At 38.9% G+C, this 21,266-nt stretch overlaps 1 protein-coding gene across 10 annotated transcripts in view; it reads left to right on the top strand.

Annotated features, from left to right (window-relative positions):
• The window catches only part of LOC136839388 (lamina-associated polypeptide 2, isoforms alpha/zeta-like), a 74,017-nt gene that overhangs the window by 13,871 nt on the left and 38,880 nt on the right, over window positions 1-21,266 (top strand). For 6 of the 10 annotated variants that reach the window (XM_067105358.1, XM_067105359.1, XM_067105355.1 and 3 more), the window contains exons 2-3: window positions 8,071-8,182; window positions 8,496-8,618. In XM_067105358.1, coding sequence (XP_066961459.1) covers window positions 8,077-8,182; window positions 8,496-8,618 — 229 coding nt within the window. In that variant the 5' untranslated portion in view covers window positions 8,071-8,076. Of the gene's footprint in view, window positions 1-7,317; window positions 7,383-8,068; window positions 8,183-8,495; window positions 8,619-21,266 lie in introns of all 10 variants that reach the window. The other 4 variants (XM_067105361.1, XM_067105362.1, XM_067105363.1 and 1 more) reach the window with 2 other exon arrangements.

A 21,266-nucleotide genomic window follows, 5' to 3' on the forward strand; every position in this document is an offset into this window, starting at 1 on the left:
CCTGTTTTCCTATGTTTTGTAGATGTAACCTCTTCTGTTTTCCTATGTTTTGTAGATGTGAGAAAAGCATTTGACAGTAAACTACCTGAAGCTCTTCCTGAAGCTGCACAAACGAGGCACACCTCTATATCTAATTGGCATTTTATGTTGTTGGTTCTCCACACAGCAGTTCTGCATCAAATGGGGTAACGTACTGTCGTACACCTTCGGCTCCCTAAACGGGTTCTGGCAAGGGGGCATTCTCTCTTCATACCTGTTTAACATGTACACAGATGCCCTGAATGTCAAACTGAACTCACTCCCAATCGGATGCACTGTTAATGAAACAACAATAAGTAACTTCTGTTATGCTGATGATATGGTTCTGATCTCTCCATCAGTGCAAGGTCTCCAGTGACTCATCGACACCTGCCGCCAATATACAGAGGAATTTGATATCCTATACAACGAAATCAAGACCCAGTGTATGTCGCTGCTCCTGAGATCGCTTAAGCATATTGTAGAACCACTAATTTTCCTCTGAAATCATTGTCTGGAATTCGTGCCTGAATTTCCTTATTGGGGACACATTATCACGGACGACCTAAAAGATATGGCAGACATAGAACAGAGTCGTCGTAGACTATATGGAGCTGGCAACATGATTGCAAGGAGGTTTGCCTCCTGTTACCGAGAAATGAAACTGCTGCTCTTCCGCTCATACTGCTACAATATATGTGGGTGTTCCCTTTGGACGAACTATACCTGAGAGACCATGAGAAGTGTCACTGATGTTCACAATGACATTCTGAGACGCCTCACTATCACTCAGCCACGCAGTTGTTCATAGAAAACCGCCTGGATAATTTGAAAATCATTGTGAGGCAAACAATGTCCATTCTGATCACCCGACTGAGAAACAGCAGCTATTCGCTCATACAAAGCATCCTGAGCAGTGAGGCAAGAAGATCTAAATTTTGGGAAAGATGGAATAATGAGGCGTTTGTTCCTTAAATGCCTTATTCTCTGTTTTTGCAATTATGAAATGTCATCTCCAGAATCTGTGATTATTATTATTATTATTATTATTACAGGCAGTCCCCGATTTGCAATGGGGGTTCTGTTCTTACGCCGCGTCGTAAGCTGAAAATCGTTGTAAAACGAAAAATCATCAAAAATCCTAAGAAAACCTTACTTTTAATGCTCTGGGTGTATTGAAAACGATGTTAGCTGCATTTTTATGAGTTTTTCAGTAAAAAAAACTCCAATTTTTATTATTCTGCCATTTTGGAGCCATATTTCTTCCATCGGATTGGAGTTCGACGCCTCGTAACCCTGGAACGTGTCGTAAACCAGCAAATAATTTCTGATGAATATATCTGAAAAGCATTGTGACCTTGGAATGTCGTAAGCCGGATCTGTCATAACCCCGGGGACGCCTGTATTATTATTATTATTATTATTATTATTATTATTACAGGTTTGTTAAACAAAATGGTAGTTTCAACAGCATTTATTTTTTTATATAGTAAACGCTCAATTCGTCTTATCAGTTGCTTTTCTTGTGCTGGAATGGTTGCAAGCAATTGACCTGATATTCATATCCAGTGGTTTAGTGATGTGTAGGAAGTAGTTCTCGTGGGTTGTCGACTAGTTTCGCCCTTCCCGTTAGGGCATCATTCAGGACAGGATCGCAGGATGCAGTGGCTGTAATGCGTGGACTCCATGAGAACTACCTCCTACACATCACTAAACCACTGGATATGAATATCGGTCAATTGCTTGCAACCATTCCAGCGCAAGAAAAGCAATTGATAAGACGAATTGAGCGTTTACTATATAAAATAATGCTGTTGAAACTGCCATTTTGTTTAACAAAACCTGTATTAAAGAAGGTCTTTTTCTTAATATTATTATTATTATTATTATTATTATTATTATTATTATATTTCTGCGTTCCTTGCTGTTTTTGGTATTCTTACTTCCTGTTATTACTGTGTTTAATGTCATTGTAGAGTTTTGCAATTTTCAATATTCGTATTTAGCCCTCTGGACCTGACCTCTGTAACCACATAAGGACCCCAGATGGAAATTAATTGTCTGCAATCTGTATTTTTTATTATAATTTTTAATTTTTTTCTTTTTATTCCCCATATAATTATATCATTTTTAATTTTTTTCTTTCTATTCCCCACATAATTAATGTCATTACTATTATGAATTCTATTTTTTCTACTTCTTCAACAACTGTGTGGATACAGCTGTAGTTATTTTTGTCATGTTACCTTATGTATCTAGATTGTGTATATTGTATTTGTATATTCCCGTGTATATGGTTCCCCTGAGCCATAATAAAATATTCATCAGAAATTATTATTATTATTGTTATTATATTTAGTGCTGGAAGAAATATGGCCCCAAAATGGCAGAATAATCATAATTTGAAAAGAAACTGATTAAAAGGTGTTTTCAAACCAGAGAGATTAAAAGTAAGGTTTTCTTATGATTTTTCGATTTTACATAACAGTTTAAGAATATTGGGAACTCGAATATGAATTGGTATTTTCGTGTGATTGACCTAAAAGAAATTGTTATTTTTTATTGTATATTAAGTGCTTTTAGTTGAAAAGAAACTGATTAAAAGGTGAAACCGAGAGATGGTAACGTTTTTTTTTTTTTTTTTTATTTTCAAGTTTTTTTAAGAAATTGGATTCAAGTTGATTTTTTTTTTTTTTTTTTTTTAATGGATTCAACTTCATTTTTTATATATATAACAAAATTTGTGTTCATACTGAATGTATGATTAATAAATGTACCTTGTTCATAAAGTATTTGGTTCTTAAACAACTGCAGGGTCTGAAAATAACCATGAATTCAGTGCAGGTATCGGAATCAGGACTTGGAATGGAATGGGAAGTTTAATGCAGCATCGAGACTCATATCGGAATTATTAAAAACTTTGGTAGCGTCCCATCAGTAGTTGTCAGTACTAATAACTATTGATATAAATTTCCAACAGGAATACATCGTAGGCCCTATCGTGACAGCAACAACCATCTCTGACCTTTTGTCCTTGGAGAACCTTGTGTTCAACATCACCAATGGTCGCTTTAGTGGCAACTGAAGCAGTTTTAGTTGGCCTCAAGCAACCCTCCTTCTTACCTTGTGCCCTCCTTGCCATGAGCCAAGAGTGAGGTAGGCTCATGCTCAGTTCCTGGACATTGGGAATCCCATAGTGAGAAGTCCTTTGAACTTCAATTTAAGAGATGCTTTTGTCCTTTGACACAGAAAGAAGGGGTGTGGTGTTTACTTGGGCAAGAATGTAGGGACCAGTCTGTCTTGATGAACTGCTCCTGGTTGTCAGCTGGCCTGCCATGACAGTTCAACAGCCTGGGGAACCCACTTCTGCATTTACACCACCTATTGTTGCTCATCAGCACTAAGGAGTGATAATCAAATGATCATGGAATGTTTTCCTGCAAAGATTACCAAGATGTTGAAATGCAGATGAAAGTTGTTCTCTGTCCACACACTTGAAGCAGAGAGATTTACACCTGGAAGAGCTCTGCTTCAGGCATGTTGACAGAAAACAACCTTCATCTGCATTTTGACATCTTGGGAATGTTTACAGCACAGATAGCTGCAACATCTGAATCATATGATGATCACTCCTTAGTGGTGTTGTCGATCCAGGAGTGGGTTCGCCAGGCTGCTGTTGAGCTTTCACCCAAGAACATTCTGACTAGATGGAATATTTTGGCAGACCAGCTGAACCACCATGGGTAGTTCATCATGACTGATGGGTCCCTCTCTTGCCCAGGGAAAGGGGAATGCTATTGATACCTGTTCACCACATAATTATAAAGGCAACTTTTGGTGTTCTCATCTGTTCCAGACTCATGGGTTTCCATGGGAAACGTCTACCAGCAACCCCTGGGACAAAATATGGATATCTTTCCTGTCAGTAATTCACAGAGTGATCAACCTAGGTCCTGTTGGCTTGCCAAGCCGTATCTTGATCTGCTAGGCCTTCTGCTTGAAGCTTCCAGAGAATCTTCTTTGGCCTACTCTTCTTTGTTAGTCATATGTTTTGAGGTAGCCTCAAACTGTACTGGGGAGTGGACCTTTTCCGATTGGTGTCATAAACGTGGTCTCTTTGGTAGAAGCTACTTTGCAGTTTATCACTAACTTGTCCAGCTTTGTTGAGACAACCTCCTCTGAATATTTTTGTGCTTTGTCCAAAACAACCAAAGGGCTTTCTTGAATAGAGTTGTTCATGCTTGTAGGAGTTTCAAACAGTTTTGCCTGCCTTGTTAGCTTTGCCCACCTTGTTAGCTTTGCCCTCCACAGTAGGATATAACTCTTATGCACTTCAACCTAACTCAGGCACTTTAAAGCCCTTGGATTGAGACTGTATCTCAAGATATGCTCTGGTAGTCTTAAGGTATGTTTACCCTAGGACAGTGCTGGTGCCAGTAGCTGTCTGCAAGTAAACTTTCCTGGACAGTCAGCGTTTACACGACATTACTATGGGACAGCAATTGCAGTCAGTATCCATCTAATCTGCTCCACTTTAATCCTATTTCTCAATTGTCACTAGTTATTGCCTTAAACACTTAATTGTTTTGATTTTCTTTCCTAAAAATTCTGGATTGGGAATGTGAATCATCTTTAATCAGAGCATCCCTCAGTTCACTGAAAGCCACGTCCTTGTACAATATACCATATTTGCTGGTGTATACGACGCACTTTTTTGTATTTTTAAATGTATGAAAAACTGCCCTGCATCCAATGTGGCCGTATTACAGATGGGAAACCGATCTCCATAGACTAGGCTAGGCCTAGCCTACGGCGAGCATACTACTGGGTGGGCACAAAAATCGTTGCTAATAATAAAACATTGAAAAACAAGCTAATTTGTACAGTAAATTGTGTTACTAATAATAAAATATTGAAATGCCAAATTGTCAGTCGGTTATCACAAACTTTGCAAAAATTGCTTACGATACGTTGGCAGTTAGCGTATATGGGAAGCTCATGTCATTTCACTGTGCCTCTTTTCCAGGCATGCATAACCCACACCTCATGTCTTACATTATATAAGGACTGTTTTACCTTTAGGAATTATATATGCTCTAAATAAAAAAACCATTCATCTGCCTGTTAGCCATTTGCAATGAGTGGATGGTGGCCTATCGCGGCACTTACATATAATGGTAAATTTCATAGAGGCCAAGCCCATGGCTGAAAAACAAAAAAACCACTGTAATAACATCAAATTTAAACTGGAATCACATTTTTCCCTACAAAATCACTTTAAAGTATCTCAATAAATGTATGATGAAATATACTAAAAAAAAAATTTTCCACAAAATATGCTTGTAAAATAGGTGTGCATCTTTTGCAAGCGAGGCTGTCTTACATTGGGGCAGATACAGTAATCTGTATGCCTAATATTCCACAGACATTCAAAACATTCATATACATCTAGAAATTTGATAATTACCTCCGAATTCCAATTCTTTGACATCATGATTTTGTGGGATTCTGATGATTGCTGTCCAGGAAGTGGACAGTTGACGTTTACACGAGGAAAGATCTGCCTGTCAGTATGTGAAGTGTTTACACCAGGATAGTTTACTTGCACCAGTAAACTGTCCTCATGGAAATGCACCTTTAGCCTCACTTCAGTGCACAGATAAGTTGCATAGCCATTTGTATCTTGTCTGGCTCCTAGATAAAACTGGGTTATCCCAATGATTGGCTGGTTCTGAAATACTCAGAGATATAGTTTTTCCAGGACAGAGACTGACTGTTCACATTGTATTTGTAGCTTGGGGATTGTAATAAACTGGGAGCTCAGTTTTCACCTTGTCAGCAAGCTTAGGCCCTTTCACATGGGATATATCTGGGTTATCTCAATGACTGGCTGGTTTTAATGCTCTGAGAGAGACAGGTGCTCCAGAGCAAAGACTGCTTCATCCCATTTATTTTATACTTGGGGATTGCAGTCAACTGGGAGAAGGTAGATCTTGTCCCCAAGTAACAGAGTACCTGGCCGTGCTGAGAGGGGTGGCAGCAGTGAGAGTTTTTTTGTCAAACTTTTGTCAGCAAACTCAGGGAGGTAATAGCAGAGTTTCTGTCATAGCAGGAACAACCTGCTTGGCTTTGGCATGTCATAATTGGTCATCTGTTGCCCTAAGGGAAGCCAGTGCCTCACAGGCATCCTCACTGTGCAGCATTGGTGAGCCTCAGGTGTCCCTCCCTGTCAAATTCATGCCTTTGAAGTGAGAGTGGAGGAAGGACCTTGAATGGTGGGTGGAGTGCACACAAGGGGATTTTTGCCTCTCAGTTGTCATTGAAGGGGCATGAGTGGGTGATTTTCCATGCCACTGAACTCAGCCAGGTACATTCCAGGAAGGAGGAATGTTTTGGCAGACTACCTCAGCCATCAGGGCCAGTTGCTGAAGACAAAGTGGTCCATACATCTTTACATGGCAGGAAGGCTTTTGGAGCTTTGGGGAATGCCAGTGATTGACCTGTTTGCCACACAGTTAAGCAGGAAACTCCTAGCTTGGAAGACCCATTCCAGCATCCGTGTGACAATTTGGATATTAATCCTTTCATGTAGTCAGTGTTATTTACTGAATGTTCAACCTTTTGTTGCTCACTCAGGGTTGCATAATAACTGAGGTAGGTCTTCGTTGGGGCCATAGTACAGTATTTGGTATTCCACTATGATAGCTTATGAACTTTGGTATCACCAGCCAGTACAGCCTCTCAGCCTTCACAGTTTGATGTTATGTATCTTCATGTGAGAGGGTTTTATCATAGGACCAAGCTGGAGGTGCCCAGTTGCTGTCAAAGTTTCTCAGTTACCATTTATCAGGGAAAGAGGGCTACATTCAGCAGATTGTCCACTTTCAGAGAGATCAGCTACTCCCAATTTATGTGGTGAAAGACTGTCGCTCTGCCTTGAGCTAGGTTTCTGACTGAAGGGCATGGATCTTCTCTCTACCCTGGTTAGAGTTGTCCCTGCTCATGAGGAGTTCAGGCAGTCTTGCCCACCTTAGGAGTTTCAGCCTTCTGAGTGTCCATTTTAAGTTTCAGCCTTCTAAGTGAGATGATTCTTATTTAGTTCAGCAAAATTAAGAAGTGTATGATCCCTTGGGGAGACTTTGGAGTGGGATTTCACCTTGAAAACTTTTTCTGCTAGCTTTAGCCTTGGTGGAGTGTGTTGTTGAGTTGCACCAATATTGTATCTTGTCCAAAACTTTGAGAGTTGTAAATTTATTTATTTATTTATTTATTTATTTATTTTTTTTTGCAAAAATTCAGAACCCATCAGTCTCCGATGAGAGGTTGGAGATTTTCTGGATTCCTCCCTTGAGAGTTTGTAGATGGTGAGCTGGATGAGATGCTTTTGTGCATGGTATGAGCATTGTATTTTTATCCAAGAAGAATCCGACTTTTCAGGCTGGATATATATATATATAATGTGTGTATGTATATACATATATATATATACATATATATATGTATATATATATGTATGTATATATATACAGTAAACCCCCATATTTGCTGGGGATGTGTACCCCCCCATAGCTAAAATCTGCGAATACTTAAAACCCCTCTAAAAACACTTAGAATTGCCTATTTTGATAGTTTAAACACATTAGATTTTGCCTTGTGGAGGCCATGCTGGATTGGTTGTATGTGCCAAAATTCAGATTTTTATGTTTGTGATCTCATAATTCCCAATTTATAGTACATTATAATATGTAAAATGTCGTGAATTATTACACTTAGTTTTATAAATGCCAAGAACTTTTACAGTTAACTTTTACAAATGAGGGCAAAATAGTTCTTGTTTTGAAAATTGTTGATGTTCAAGGAAAACGTGATAATTTAAAATTGCAAATGTACTGTTTTGGTAAAGTACAATGTTGCGCATGCTAGTTGCACTATGTAGGATTATCCTGTTTATATTTTTGAAGTACAATTACATTCAAGTACAGTCCTTATTTGCTTTTAAACATCCCTAATAGTGAGTGTTATTAGTTATAAGTTTTTATTTGCTTATTTTAGGTCAATATGGAACAGAATTTAGTTGTTGATGGACTTGACATCTCAAAGCTTGATGATGATGAACTATACAAGAGACTCTCTGATTTAGGAGCTACAGTAGGACCAATTGTAGGTAAGATGTGTGAAAATATATTGTTGTTGTTGTTGCAGATTTTCTTCAACCTTAGTATACCCTAATACTACATATTTGAATTTATGAGTAGTAAGTAGGGTCTCTTTTTTTTTTATATATATATATAAGTTCCACTTTTTTTTAGGGGTCTATCTCAAGTTTTGAAACAATGCAGTTTGGTCTAGAATCATTTTCAATTCTTGTCCAAAAAGATCTGTTTGTAACATTAGTCAAGATGAAACAGCAAGTAATTTTTTTTAAACACCTTTCAGAATTTGTTTGCTCTGAAATTTATTTATTGTAATGTTTTCAGAATCAACTCGCAAAGTGTATCAAAAAAAATTATTGGTGCTAATGGGTGGTGATGTTCCTGACTCCCCAACTTACAATGGAGATTTGGATGAAGAGTATTCAGATAGTGAAGATGCTGAGGAAGGTAATTTTGTTTTTCTTTGCATGAAAAGATTATTCTAAAAAGTCAAAACTATTCAATGCTCACTAAAAAAAATTTTTGCTTCTTTCTGTCTAACCATTTCAGTTCCGTTTGGCAAATCAACTGGTGATCTTTCCTACTGTACTCGTATCTAATATTCTCCAAGGAACTTTAAGGGATCTTATTTCTTTGCCCCTCATACTATATGTGTAAGGCTTTGGACATGGTCTAACTTGAGGCCCTTTTTGCCAAAGTACCATGGTTATGGCACAAATCTTGGGTAATCTATTGTAATGATGGTGTTAATTTGTCCATTTCCATGTTGATTGTTATTCAAATGAGCCCACTTTAACTTATATCATCGTGCCACTAGGTGCGATCGGCCATAAAAATAAAAAAAATAACACTTGCTTAACCTGCCAGGACTTTCTCTGTAATCACCTGTTTCCCGCCAGGTGGTGCTGGAATGTTTACGTTCTTGTCAGAATTCTTTATGCTGTGTCCTTATGCAGACGGTTTGAATAGGCGTTAATAATAATTTTGATGACTTCTGGCTGTTTTCTTCTGTATGGTATTTTGCTAGTTTCTGTTTTTGCAACAAGCAGAGATGAAAACAGTCTTTATAGGAAAGAGTTCGTGGAAACCGAATGTTTTGTTTCTTCTTCTTCTTCAGCCTACTTGACAGCCTAGGTTAATTCCTCTCTCACTCCTGCTCCGCCTTCTGTTGCTCCCTATGTGGTTCAGGAGAAAAATGATAGGTAATTGAGAAATATTCCCTTATTATGGTTAGAAATTTGACCGTACATATTAGGGCAGGATATCTCTCCTCCCCTCATTGTGATCGACCTTGTTTGGTTTCCCCCGCGAGAGAGGTGTCGAAGCCTTGACGTCTATAGCCCACCCTCTGGACTGCCGTGGTTCCTTTGGTCTTCTCCACAGACAGGGAACCATGGCATGTTTCGGGACCAGGGTCTGTGCTGTTCTTCATCTCTTTCAGCTGTTCTCTCCAAGTAGAGAACTGGCTTTCTGAGAAGAGGGATCAAGGGAAAACCTGTTTTAGCGTTCCTCCCTCTCGTCTCACGTATGCGATATTTGTCGTATGCAACGAAAGAAGCTCCTGCCTCCTCCCAGAGGGACTTTTCTGCGCTCATTGACTCGGGTTGTAGGTTGACTCTCACTTTGGCAAAGACGTCCTTTTCAGCACAGGAGATGGATCATCTGTCGAAAAGTTTGTTCAAGTCCTTCGAGGTGTCGAGTGTTCTCGACTGGTGTTAAGGAGCAGTTGCCAAGAAGCTTCAAGATCTGACTGTTTTATGTGATGAAGTCTCAGACCTGTTTAATTTTCTCTCTTGTGCTGATAAAGCCATTAGAGATATTGCCCTTTATGCCATGGGTGTGCTTAAGCAGCACAAACTTTGGGTCTCGTTCACATCGAAGGGTGTTACGGCCCCACAGAAATCAGCTTTCCTTTTTTCTCCTCTGGATAAGCAACATATGACTCCACAGCCCACTGTAAGTGAGGTTGCAGTAAGTCTACACCAGAAATCAACGCAAGATTTGTTGACCAAATCGACGAAGCGCCAAAGGGACTGGTCTGTCTTCTCAGTTAAACCTTTATCTCCTCTCGAGCAACCAAAGCCGTTTCGTGTAGGAAATCAGAGATTGTGCTCCAGGTCCTGAGGATCAGCTAGATTTGCTCCCTGAGCAATCAAGAAATCTTCCAAATCATCCTCTCTCCAGTGAGAATTTAGTCCTTCATGCTTCAGTAGGGGCCAGGCTTCATCTTCCTGGGAGAGATGGAGCGGATCAGTGGGTGGTGAAAGTTTTAAAGGAGGGATACTCTATCCCCTTCAGGGAGAATCCACTATTGACCAACAGTCCTGCCCTATTGGTGGCTTACTCTATAGGATCGGAGAGGTATTCAACCCTATCGAAGGAAGTGTCCACTCTTCTGAGCAAAGAAGTAATAGAAGTAGTAAAAAAGGCAGGCTCGAAAGGATTTTACAATTGCCTTTCTGTGGTGCCCAAGGCTTCAGGGAGTTGGAGACTGGTGCATGACATAAGTGCTTTGAACGTCTCTGTAGAAAAAACAAAAATTCAGCATGGAAACCATCCACTCAATTCTTGCTTCCATCCGTCAGAGGGACATGCAAGACACTTATTTCCATATTCCGATTCACATGGACTCAAGGAAATAACTACAATTCATTTTTTAGGACCAGATTATGAATTTCAAGCACTTTGTTTCAGTCTTTTGACAGTCCCACAAGTTTTCACGAGCGTTGGCTCTTTTGGAAGGTTGGCTACATTTAGCAGGAGTGAGTATCGCGCTATATCTGGACAATTGGGAATTAGGACTAATAATGAACTTTGAGAAATCACAAATGATTCCCACTCAGAAGATTATTTGGGAGTTCAGATAGACTCTGAGTTTTCGGGTTTCTCCATCACTCAAGAGAATAGAAGACTGTCTGAGGAAGGTAGGCCTCTTCCTCTCGCTTCATTCTTGCTCCGCCACCCAGTGGATGAGTCTCTTGGGGATGATGGCTTCTCTTGAGCAATTCGTTAGATTGGGGAGACTTCACATGAGACCTCTCTAGTTCTACTTAAGAGCTTGCTGGGATCGGAATGTGCATCAGGACCATCACGTCTTTCCAATAACCCCGGAAATAAAGGAGGATCTGCCGTGGTGGAGGTCCGCAGACAGACTTCTGGAAGTGAAGTCTCTTGTTCCGGTGAGCCCCAACCTAAACTTCTTTTCCAGTGCATTGTACCTAGGTAGGGGAGCGCTTGGGAACCTGGAAGTCTCGGGGAAGTGGTCTTCGGAGGAGAAGGGGCTTCATATCAACGTGAGAGAATTGAAGGCAATACATCTAGGTCTGCAAAACTTTGCAACACAGGTACACAACAAGACTCTAGCGGTACTTGCAGACAATACCACAGCCCTAGCGTACGTCAAACATCAAGGGGGGGACCTACTCATTTTCACTCTGCGAGGTAGCGAGAGACCTGCTATGCTGGGCGGATCGGAACCAAACTCAATTAGTCACCCCGTTCATAAAGGGCAAGTGCAATGTCCTGGTGGACAAGTTTAGCCGTCACATGCAGATTCTGCCCACGGAGTGGACACCAGATCCTCGCGTTTGTGCCAGCCTTTGGAAATTATGGGGTCAACCAAACACAGATCTGTTTGTAACTTCCAGGAATTACCACCTTCCTCTGTTCTGTTCACCATTTCTGGACCCTCTAGCTTGGGCGACGGATGCAGTGATCCTCGACTGGTCCAACCTAGATCTTTACATCTTTCCTCCGTTTGGGATGATTCGAGAAGTAGTAAGGAAGTTTTGCTCACACCACAATGTAAGGATGACTCCCGTGGCGCCCTACTGGCCGCAGAAGGAGTGGTTTCCAGACCTGAACAATCGCCTTGTTGACTTTCCAAGACTCCTTCCCGAGATTCCGAGTCTTCTCAGTCAACCCCACGTCAGGAAGTTTCATCAAGGCCTATCCTCTCTGGCCTTAACAGGATTTTGACAGTACAGACTCATCAGAGCGAAAGGATTTTCTAAATTGACATCAGAGGCTATCGCCAAAAGCAGACGCATCTCCTCCAATAACGTCTACGAAGCTAAGTGGGCACGCTTTAGGAGTTGGTGTAGAAGAAACAAAGTCTGTTCCTCTGAAACTATCGCTCAGGTAGCAAGACTTCCTTCTCTATTTGGAATCATCTGAAGGGTTGTCCGTCTTGATGATAAAGGGTTACAAGAGCGATGCTCAGCTCCATTTTTCAACATAAGGGTTGCGACATTTCGAACACCCAAGACTTGTCCGAACTAATTAAGTCTTATGATATCTCCAAGTCCAAGAAAGAGGAGCCCTTCTCTTGGAATCGTGATATAGTTCATAAGTGGCTTTCCGACCCTCGCTTTGAACCTATGCACTTTTCTTCTCTAAGGGATCTGACTTGGAAAACTCTCTTTCTGGTTGCCCTAGCGACTGCTAAGAGAGCAAGTGAACTTCAAGCAATAGACAAAAGGATTGGTTTTTCGCAAGGGAACGCAGTCTGCTCCTTTTTGCTAGGATTTCTAGCAAAAAATGAAAACCCATCACATCCTACCCCCATTCCTTTTCGATTTCAAGCTTATCGGATATTCTAGGCACGGAAGAGGAAGAGAGAGCTGTGCCCAGTACTTACCCTCAGACATTATTTACATCGGACAGAGAAAATTAAAGTCCAGTTTAGTAATCTCTGGTGTTCGGTAAAAACCCCCTCTAGACCCTTGTCAAAGAATGCCATTTCATTTTTCTTGAGGGATCTCATCGTTGAGGCACACACTCAATTAGCGGAGACTGACTTATTGCTGTTGAAAGTTAAAGCTCACAAGGTAAGAGCAGTTGCTACTTCGGTAGTGTTCAAACGCAGTCTTTCTCTCTCAGCGATCCTGGAGGCAACTCATCGGAAATGCAAGTCGGTGTTCGCGATGCGTTATTTGTGGGACGTTGAGACAGTTTATGTTAAATGCCCAGTACCGTGGGACCTGTTTCCGTAGCTGGCATGGTGATGGTTGGGGAAGTGTATGAAGTATCCCTTCCTTTCCTTTTCTCTTCACCTTGAAAATGGTGTTGAGTTCTTGGGAAGTCTGGGATGGTATGACATACCTGGAGTGCCCACCAGTTTTTAGTGTTCGGTAGTGGTCTTGTTTTTTGTTGTTTAATCATTATGTTTAATTATGGTGTAGGTGACTTTGTTGTCTGGTATATAATTTTTGTGGTACTGTGCCCAGGGCAGGGGCAATTTTGTATGCTTTGTTGGCCTTCGGTGTACACCTTTGTCGCAAAGCTTGGTCTTACACTTCGTCAGCCTTTGGAATACTCCTTCGCTGCGAAGCGTCCCACTTAAATAGAGGCATGTATGGCCATGTCGCCACATTGCTACAAGTTGAGATGAGCACCACCAGAGGCAGTATCTACTTGCAGTAGCTCACTCACCAGGTAAGGAACAACATTTATCTCATCACTTATAACTTAAGCCTTTGTCCATGATTCCCCACCACCTTTCAGTGTGGAATCAGCTAAGTAGTTACTGAGTAAGTTACTTATATAAAAATGACATTTCTAGATATACTTATGATAAAATTAAATTTTATATGTGCTTACCAAGTAATTACGGATGGAGCCCACCCTCCTCCCTGCACATGGACTCTTTTTTGCATAAATAAATTGTTGTGTTGGCAATGTTGTTCCTCTTTGTACCCCGAAAGTGGGCAGGGCACAGTCACCTACACAAAACAAAAGAATTGCTAATGTGGCATTCAAAATTCTAACTGCCATTCGAGTAGAAACTCTTGGCTAAGTATTTACTGGGTAAGTAGCCTATATATAAAACTTAATTTTATCATAAAATTGTCATTTTTGCTCAAAATTTAGTTGCTATTGTTGAGAGATTTCTGGAGCCTGCAGACTCCAGATAGTAGAACAGTGTCACCTCAACTTTACACACCTTGGGGGGTCTGCCCCATCTGGTAAGTAAGGAAGACTGGCAAATAACCTGCACGATAGGGTACCACAGGGTCAACTTGCATAAATTATAGTGCAATGCAATTCCATGCAAAGTATTCAGTAACCTGTTGCAACAAGTATTTTGTAATTATCATTTGGCTTAAAATACTGATTTGCTTCCATGCATTTCAGGAAATATCTGCAGAATGAATTGCTTCTAAAAGTATGTACATAATATGTACAGTAACTACTTGTACATAACAGATATGGTAAATATTGTAAACAGTGTGAAGAAACATAAACCTTGTTGCTTTTTATCAAATTCTTTATAAGAAAATTGAGTGAGAGTGAGCAGAAGGCTAATAAACATTGTAATGGGTAGTTTATCCTAATACAGTAGGATGCATACATGTGCTTATACCCTGTACACACTCACACGCTGAAAAAGTTGTAACATATTTCTGTATTTTTTCAAGTACAATACAGTAATGAACTGCATTGAGTAATATCAATAAAAGTGATGTTTGAGATACAGAAGGGGCGGTCCACAACAAGTACTGTAACGAACCATTTTTTACGGTTCTTTCGGGTTCTTTACAAAGTTTGAATGGGACTCAGGTGACGAGGAAGTCCAATGAGAAATCAAGGAGGGAGCCAAAAACACAATCAAAATACTTTAAACCTATTTATTATTTCTAATGACTGTACAGGTCAGTTTACATTATATACAAGTGAGTTAAGGAATTAGCCAAAATATAATAAAATGAAAAGTACAGCAGCAGCTGAGAATCAATAATAGAAATTAAATAATAAATCACTTTACAGTTATACCACAAGGACCATATACGCGTCCTATACCATCATAAACAGTGCATATCATAAATCAAATTAATAATCATAAACAAAACATATAAACCAATTAACATTCACAAACATGTTGTGAACCAATTAACAGGGCCATTCATTTTCCCAATGCCATCCATAAATAAAACATATAACTAAATTAGCAGGGCCATACTCTTGCCGAACGCCATTCATAAATAAAATATAAAGCTAAATTAACAGGGCCATACTCTTGCCCAACTCAAACATAAAGCATGAAAACAACATGAGCCATACACTGCTCATTAGTACCATTAATAACAACATAAAATAATCGAATAATCAGAGGAATACTTGCTCAAACACCATCAATAATATTAAAAGAAAACAAATGTTGAGACCACAATCAAAGGTCCTTGAGGATGATCATCGACCGCTGCCGTAACACTGTCGTACTCCTACACAGGAAAGTAAACAGGAATGTCTCCTGTAAAATACTTGACTACTGACCATCACAAAGTTGATGCTACAACTGCAGAAATCCCACGAAAGAATATCTCCTCCATACTGGAGACCACAGTTGAGCCACCACCTCACCCTCGGGGATTCAACAGACGTAATCCTTAGCAAAATGCGACTGTCAACAGGTAACCATCACCTGCTGAACCAGCCATCTCAACCCTGCTAAAGACGATCATCTCCGTGGTCTTCAGTGACCAACAGGCAACCAACACCTGTCGCTAACAGTATGTTGCTCTGCTGCTGGGCTAACCTTAACTGCCACTGAAAAAAAAACGTCGCCTGGCACCAACAAAACAAAAACCCAGGAGAGCAGGTAAAATAAACAAACAAGTCACACAAGGCTGTTACAATATTCAACAATGGAAATGCCACAAAACCTCACAGTACATATTGCTTCTTAATGTGATGCACAAAGAGAGAAGCATTGGTCATGTGTGTTTGTTCACTGTTGACCCTAACTGGCACAGCCAGAAAAGCCTCAGTCAACATGTGTGTGTTCAGTTGTTCACTCACCATCCACCCTCAGGCACAGACAGGAAAGTTTTGTTTGTGTGCACATTTGTTCATTCACCATACCTCTTAATGTGCTTAGTTGGATACCCTCCAAGGATGAGAAGTCATCCCTTAAGTGTGCTTAGGCTACCATCTGATAACCCTGTCATGCCTACCAGATTTCTCCAGTAAGTACAATATATTTTTATTTTTGTTGGACTCGGGGAAAGTCCATTCAGTAACGAAGTCCACGAAGGTGAGATGACACTGAGGCATCACAAAAGTTCTTAAGTGTGTGGGTTTAATACCATCATCTCTAAACAGGGAAGATTTACAAACAATTCCTAGCTCTAAACAGGGAAGATTTACAAACAATTCCTAGTTTTCTTGCAGTATTAGGTTATAGTTACAGGGAAAGTTATTTAGTAGAAGGTAATATAAAGTATCATTATATTTAGAATCATTAAGCACAGTGGTAACCTACTAATAGAATTGTGGAGTGGGAGTAAAGTGGAATGTCATCAAATGATAATCCCTTGATTTTGCTGTGTTCAACCTCATGTCCAACTTTATAATTGTATTATTTTGGGAGATTTGAATTGAATGAATGAATAACTGCAACACTAATTAGCCTAATCTGTATACTGTACACATATATCTATACCAATGACTATGTCAGTGAATGCTGAAAAATTACTTCAAAGAGTAATAGTTGAAGTGGACTCCAACAAAGAAATTGGTTCATAGGAAATACAAACCATCACCTCTTTCCTCAGCAAGAGGTGGAATTGGTCATTGAAACTTGGTAATAGGGCATACAGGTGGTTGATGGCGGCGAGTTAGAGAACACCCCTCAGCCTCTGATGCATCCAAAAGATCATATGAGGACTAAAAAGTGGATGGTTTTTGGATTAATTCTAAAGTAGCACTTAGCTATCAAAACTGATGGATAGAACTCCAGAAATGAGCAAGATCAAAATGTTTTCTAAAGTGGTTAAAGGGAACCTTCATAGTAAGGTTCCCTGGATCAGACAGTGGAACTGTCAGAGACGTGTATTGAGCTAAGGAGACTGCTATGAGAGTTCTTCAAGAGGTTCATGTTCTCAGGAGGCTATGTTGGATGAGCATACACCTTATCAAAAGAATATATATGTACTATAATATTCTGTATGAAGCAGGAATTAGAGGCCATGGCTTGTTTGCGTGTCAAGATATTTCCCCACTTTTAGAAAAGATTAATACGTATATTCCTGTCATGCTGTATGCATTTTTACTTCCCTGTTGTGCCTGCCGGGAAGTTACCTGTTGTAAAATTTTCTAAGTTCTTTACTGTGGTTAAAAGAGATTGATTCTTGGTTCTAGAGCACACTATCCCAATGAGAGCTAAATAAATGAGCGCAGTTGTCTGGTTAAACTACTCGCCAATAGTAATTTAGAGCATACATCAGGAAGTGTACTACATTGATTTCTAATGATTATGAATTCAATGCTGTGGTTGGGTATGAAGTTTTAAGGAAAACTCCCAAAAAGTAGATTTAACTTGGACTTGCAAAGTAATTTTCAGTCTGGAAATTTTCAGTATTGATCATCCATTTGATGTTGAAAATTTTGTAGTGGTTATTTTCTACACCCATGCCAAGGGAATGAAATTTCATTTTGGATACCAGCCCATGTAAACATTTATGGAATGAAAATGCAGACCAAACACTAAAGTTTACAGCGGTAAATTTGGCTCCTTGACAATGTACTGTTCCCACTCGCAACATGTTCCTGCATTTCATTCAGTCTAGATTATGTAGAAGGAACAGAATGAAATTAATTGCTTTGAGTGTACTTCCATGGAAATTGGTTTGATGACGAGGAAATGGAAGATTATATGCTATCTTCCTATTGATCATGCACTATTGACCTACATCTAGTATTTGATGGATTGAGAAAATTTGCTTTTCTGACATGATTCCCGAGTCCCCTCTAACTGTTTTCCATGTGCTGTTTGGAGGCTCTGTTCATCAGAACTGAGGAAATGCTTTCTCAGAAAGTAGGGACAAGGATGGTACTGTATATGATGACAGAAAGACTCCTGAATATAATAAGGCGCCCCTTCAAGAGGGAATATCAAGAAATAAAATATTGTTTGCATATAAGCATTTAATGTTTTTGAAATGTGTAGGTACAGTATGGAAGAGAAAATTCGGACAATGTTTACAACTGTTTCAATAGGAGGAAAGCAGCTTAAGTATTACAGAAGGTATTTTATGACGCTATCCTTCATCCTCACCTCCGATGGATTACTCCAACGGCGACAATGAGGTTGAGAGTTTTGAAATTAAAAACAAAATAAAAGCTAAAACAAAATTTTTGGTTAAAATAAGAAATTGCTTAGAAGTTTGTGTACAGTATTTGAATAGGATTTTCAGTTTCACATGCATGGCAAAGTAAATTACACTTAATGTGCCCCCCCCCCTGCCCTTCTCTCTCTCTGATACAGGACTTTTATAGAGATTTATTTAATGCAATGCAGCATTGTATTGTATATACTAATGTTAAGTTATATATATTTTGCAGTCTGTATGAACATGCATACACTGATGCATTGCATTAAGGTAAACTACACACAAATATGTCTTAACACATCAGTGTGTGTATCTCACTCTGTTGTCTGCTTTTTCAATGTACGGATCAAGCATTCTTCACAGTATGTACTGTACCTTCAAAGTTAGCTGAGCATATGGTAATCAATTGATGATTTTATTAATTAATTAAAAATAATTATTGTTTACTGGTAATGAATGGCAAAATTCAAATAACTGGTAAGTTTAGGGTGCGGATAAGAGGATTATATTGTAATAAGAAAAATATATAGTAATAATAATCACAGTATTTGAGCAAATACCGGTAATATTCCATCCTAAAAACATAAAAAACCAGCAGACTTTCTACAAAAGAAAGGAATGTTCACAGGAAACCCCAACAGATAAAACATCAGTAATTGATTGATTATAAGTTATTTGGCACCAGCAATAACACATGGTTATGCACAAATTTATATAAAAAAAATTTTCATAAAATTTATATTATAATTCTAAAAAAGTAAGATTCTACATAGATTAAAAGGCATATGATCAGCTAGTCAAAGCATAGGAAAATATATTAGGATTTTGTAGAAAGGAAAATAAAAAGGAAAATATATTACCATTTTGTAGAAAGAAAATAAAAGGAACAAGGTATACATTTAGAGTAAATTTTTTTATTCAGATTTTTCCAGAACTCCAGCTTTGTAATAAAACTAAAATCCTCACTAAATTGTATAGTAAACTTACCATTCTGGTCACCCTATAATTACTGTATTTGATGAAATTTAAGAGCCCCCAAATGGCTCAATATATACACTGGGTCATATAGGACCCAGTGTATATTTTGAGTTGCCCCCTTTTTTTATTCTTTTTTTTTTTTTAAAAAAGGGGATCTTAAATTTCATCAAATACAATATAGGGTGACCAAAATGGTAGGTTTACTGTACAAGTTAGTGAGGATTTTAGTTTTATTGAAAAGCTGGTGTTCTAGAAAGATTTGAATAAAAAAAATTGAGTACTCCAAATGTATATCTTGTTCTTTTTATTTTCCTTTGTACAAAATGCTAATATATTTTCCTATGCTGTAACTAGCTGATCATATGCCTTTTAATCTATGTAGAATCTTACCTTTTATAGAATTATAATATAAATTTTATGAAAATTTTTTCTCTGTTGCTTTGATCGTTTTACAATTTGTTATATACCAAAATCATTGTAATTTAGTGTACAATACAACGAAAAAAAAAAAATAACTCATTAGCTTTAACCGTTTTGCTCACAGCGCGATTTGTATACAAATATATATGAAATTTTTTTTCGCGCTGTCATATATTCCAATATTTATATATGATAATGATATTATTTTTCATTTCTGATGGTTGCATACTAAACTTCAGGCAGTGAGAAAAAAAGGAGCCAAAAATGAACTCTCAATTTAGAAACTAAGCGTGCTTTGATTTTTTGAAAAAACTTTTATCCGCTTCATTGCTAACTCCCGAATGCCGACGGCATATGACAGACACTTTTGTAAATAGAGGCTCGGCGTTTAAGGGTTAAGAATGACATCAGGGGCTGATTCCATGTTCTTCATGTCAGAGGCCAAGCTTACAGTTACCTTACTGCTATCTAATGGAGAACACCTATAGGCCCCTATGATAATGCTCAGGATGTTTTTGTAAATTTTTCAGTTCTATTGTACAAGTTTGTATTGGGCCTAAGTTCATGGTCAGGCTTTGTTGGCAGTGAGATGCTTTAGACACTGGACCTGTTCTCATTTCTTTGCTTGGGCTGGTGACAGCTCAACCTGTGTTTGTGCTGGTCTGGTTGATTGAGGTTGATGATTTGGCTACCTATTGATCTTGGTTTTAATTTTTCCAATATAAAGTATGGTATACATGGTGAACCAGACTGGCACAGGTCCTATCAGCCTCTTAAATCAGATACCAGGCAGTGTAGGAGTTTATAGGAGTTAGCTTTCCACTGCTCATACACTTGACCAAAAAGGTAACATATCTGGGCGGGGATGGGCTGTCTTGCAAGTCTTCCACTTTTCGTACGGAGTGTGTGCGATTTGGCAAATGTTAATTTACAACCTTTGTGCTATGTCCTCCAGAACTGCTAATCATGTTCTGTAAGAGAAAACCTCCCATCAAAGGAGTTGTCCCTGCATAAAAGATGAAGGATTGTATTGTAGGAAAAACAATCACAAATTCTGGAAAATTGCATTTTTCCTAAGATTATAAACCTGGAGCCTTTTATCATAATCCCACCTCTAATCTTCCCCACATTTTTCCCTGTTACCAAGAGAAAAAGTGATGGTTTACTAATAGGTGAGCAGGTGGTACCCTGCCTCTCACCTGCCAGTCATTTGCCATCTTGTTACTAGACTTTGATGTCCAGACAAGCTGCCATTTTGGGTGTTGGTTATTATAGTTGCAATGGTAGATCATTGGTTATTGTGGCTGCAGTGCTAAATCATGTAAACAAATGAGTCTCAGTCTAACACAAGCATAGTTAATTAAGCATATTGACAGAAAATTTGAGCTAATCTGTAGTCTCCCATATGATGGCTTCCAATCCCTCTCTCAAGGATGGATGTATTATTGCATGAAAAGTCTGGTCATAATAGTATTATGACCATGAAAAGTCTGGTCATAATAGTATTATGACCAGTTGCTGTGGATATAGAAAACTTAAACTTCAGGGTCTCCATGTCTGCTGTTGCTGTATTATTTTAAGTATA

The sequence above is a fragment of the Macrobrachium rosenbergii genome, chromosome 6 (assembly GCF_040412425.1).
Source record: "Macrobrachium rosenbergii isolate ZJJX-2024 chromosome 6, ASM4041242v1, whole genome shotgun sequence".
Lineage (NCBI taxonomy): Eukaryota > Metazoa > Arthropoda > Malacostraca > Decapoda > Palaemonidae > Macrobrachium > Macrobrachium rosenbergii.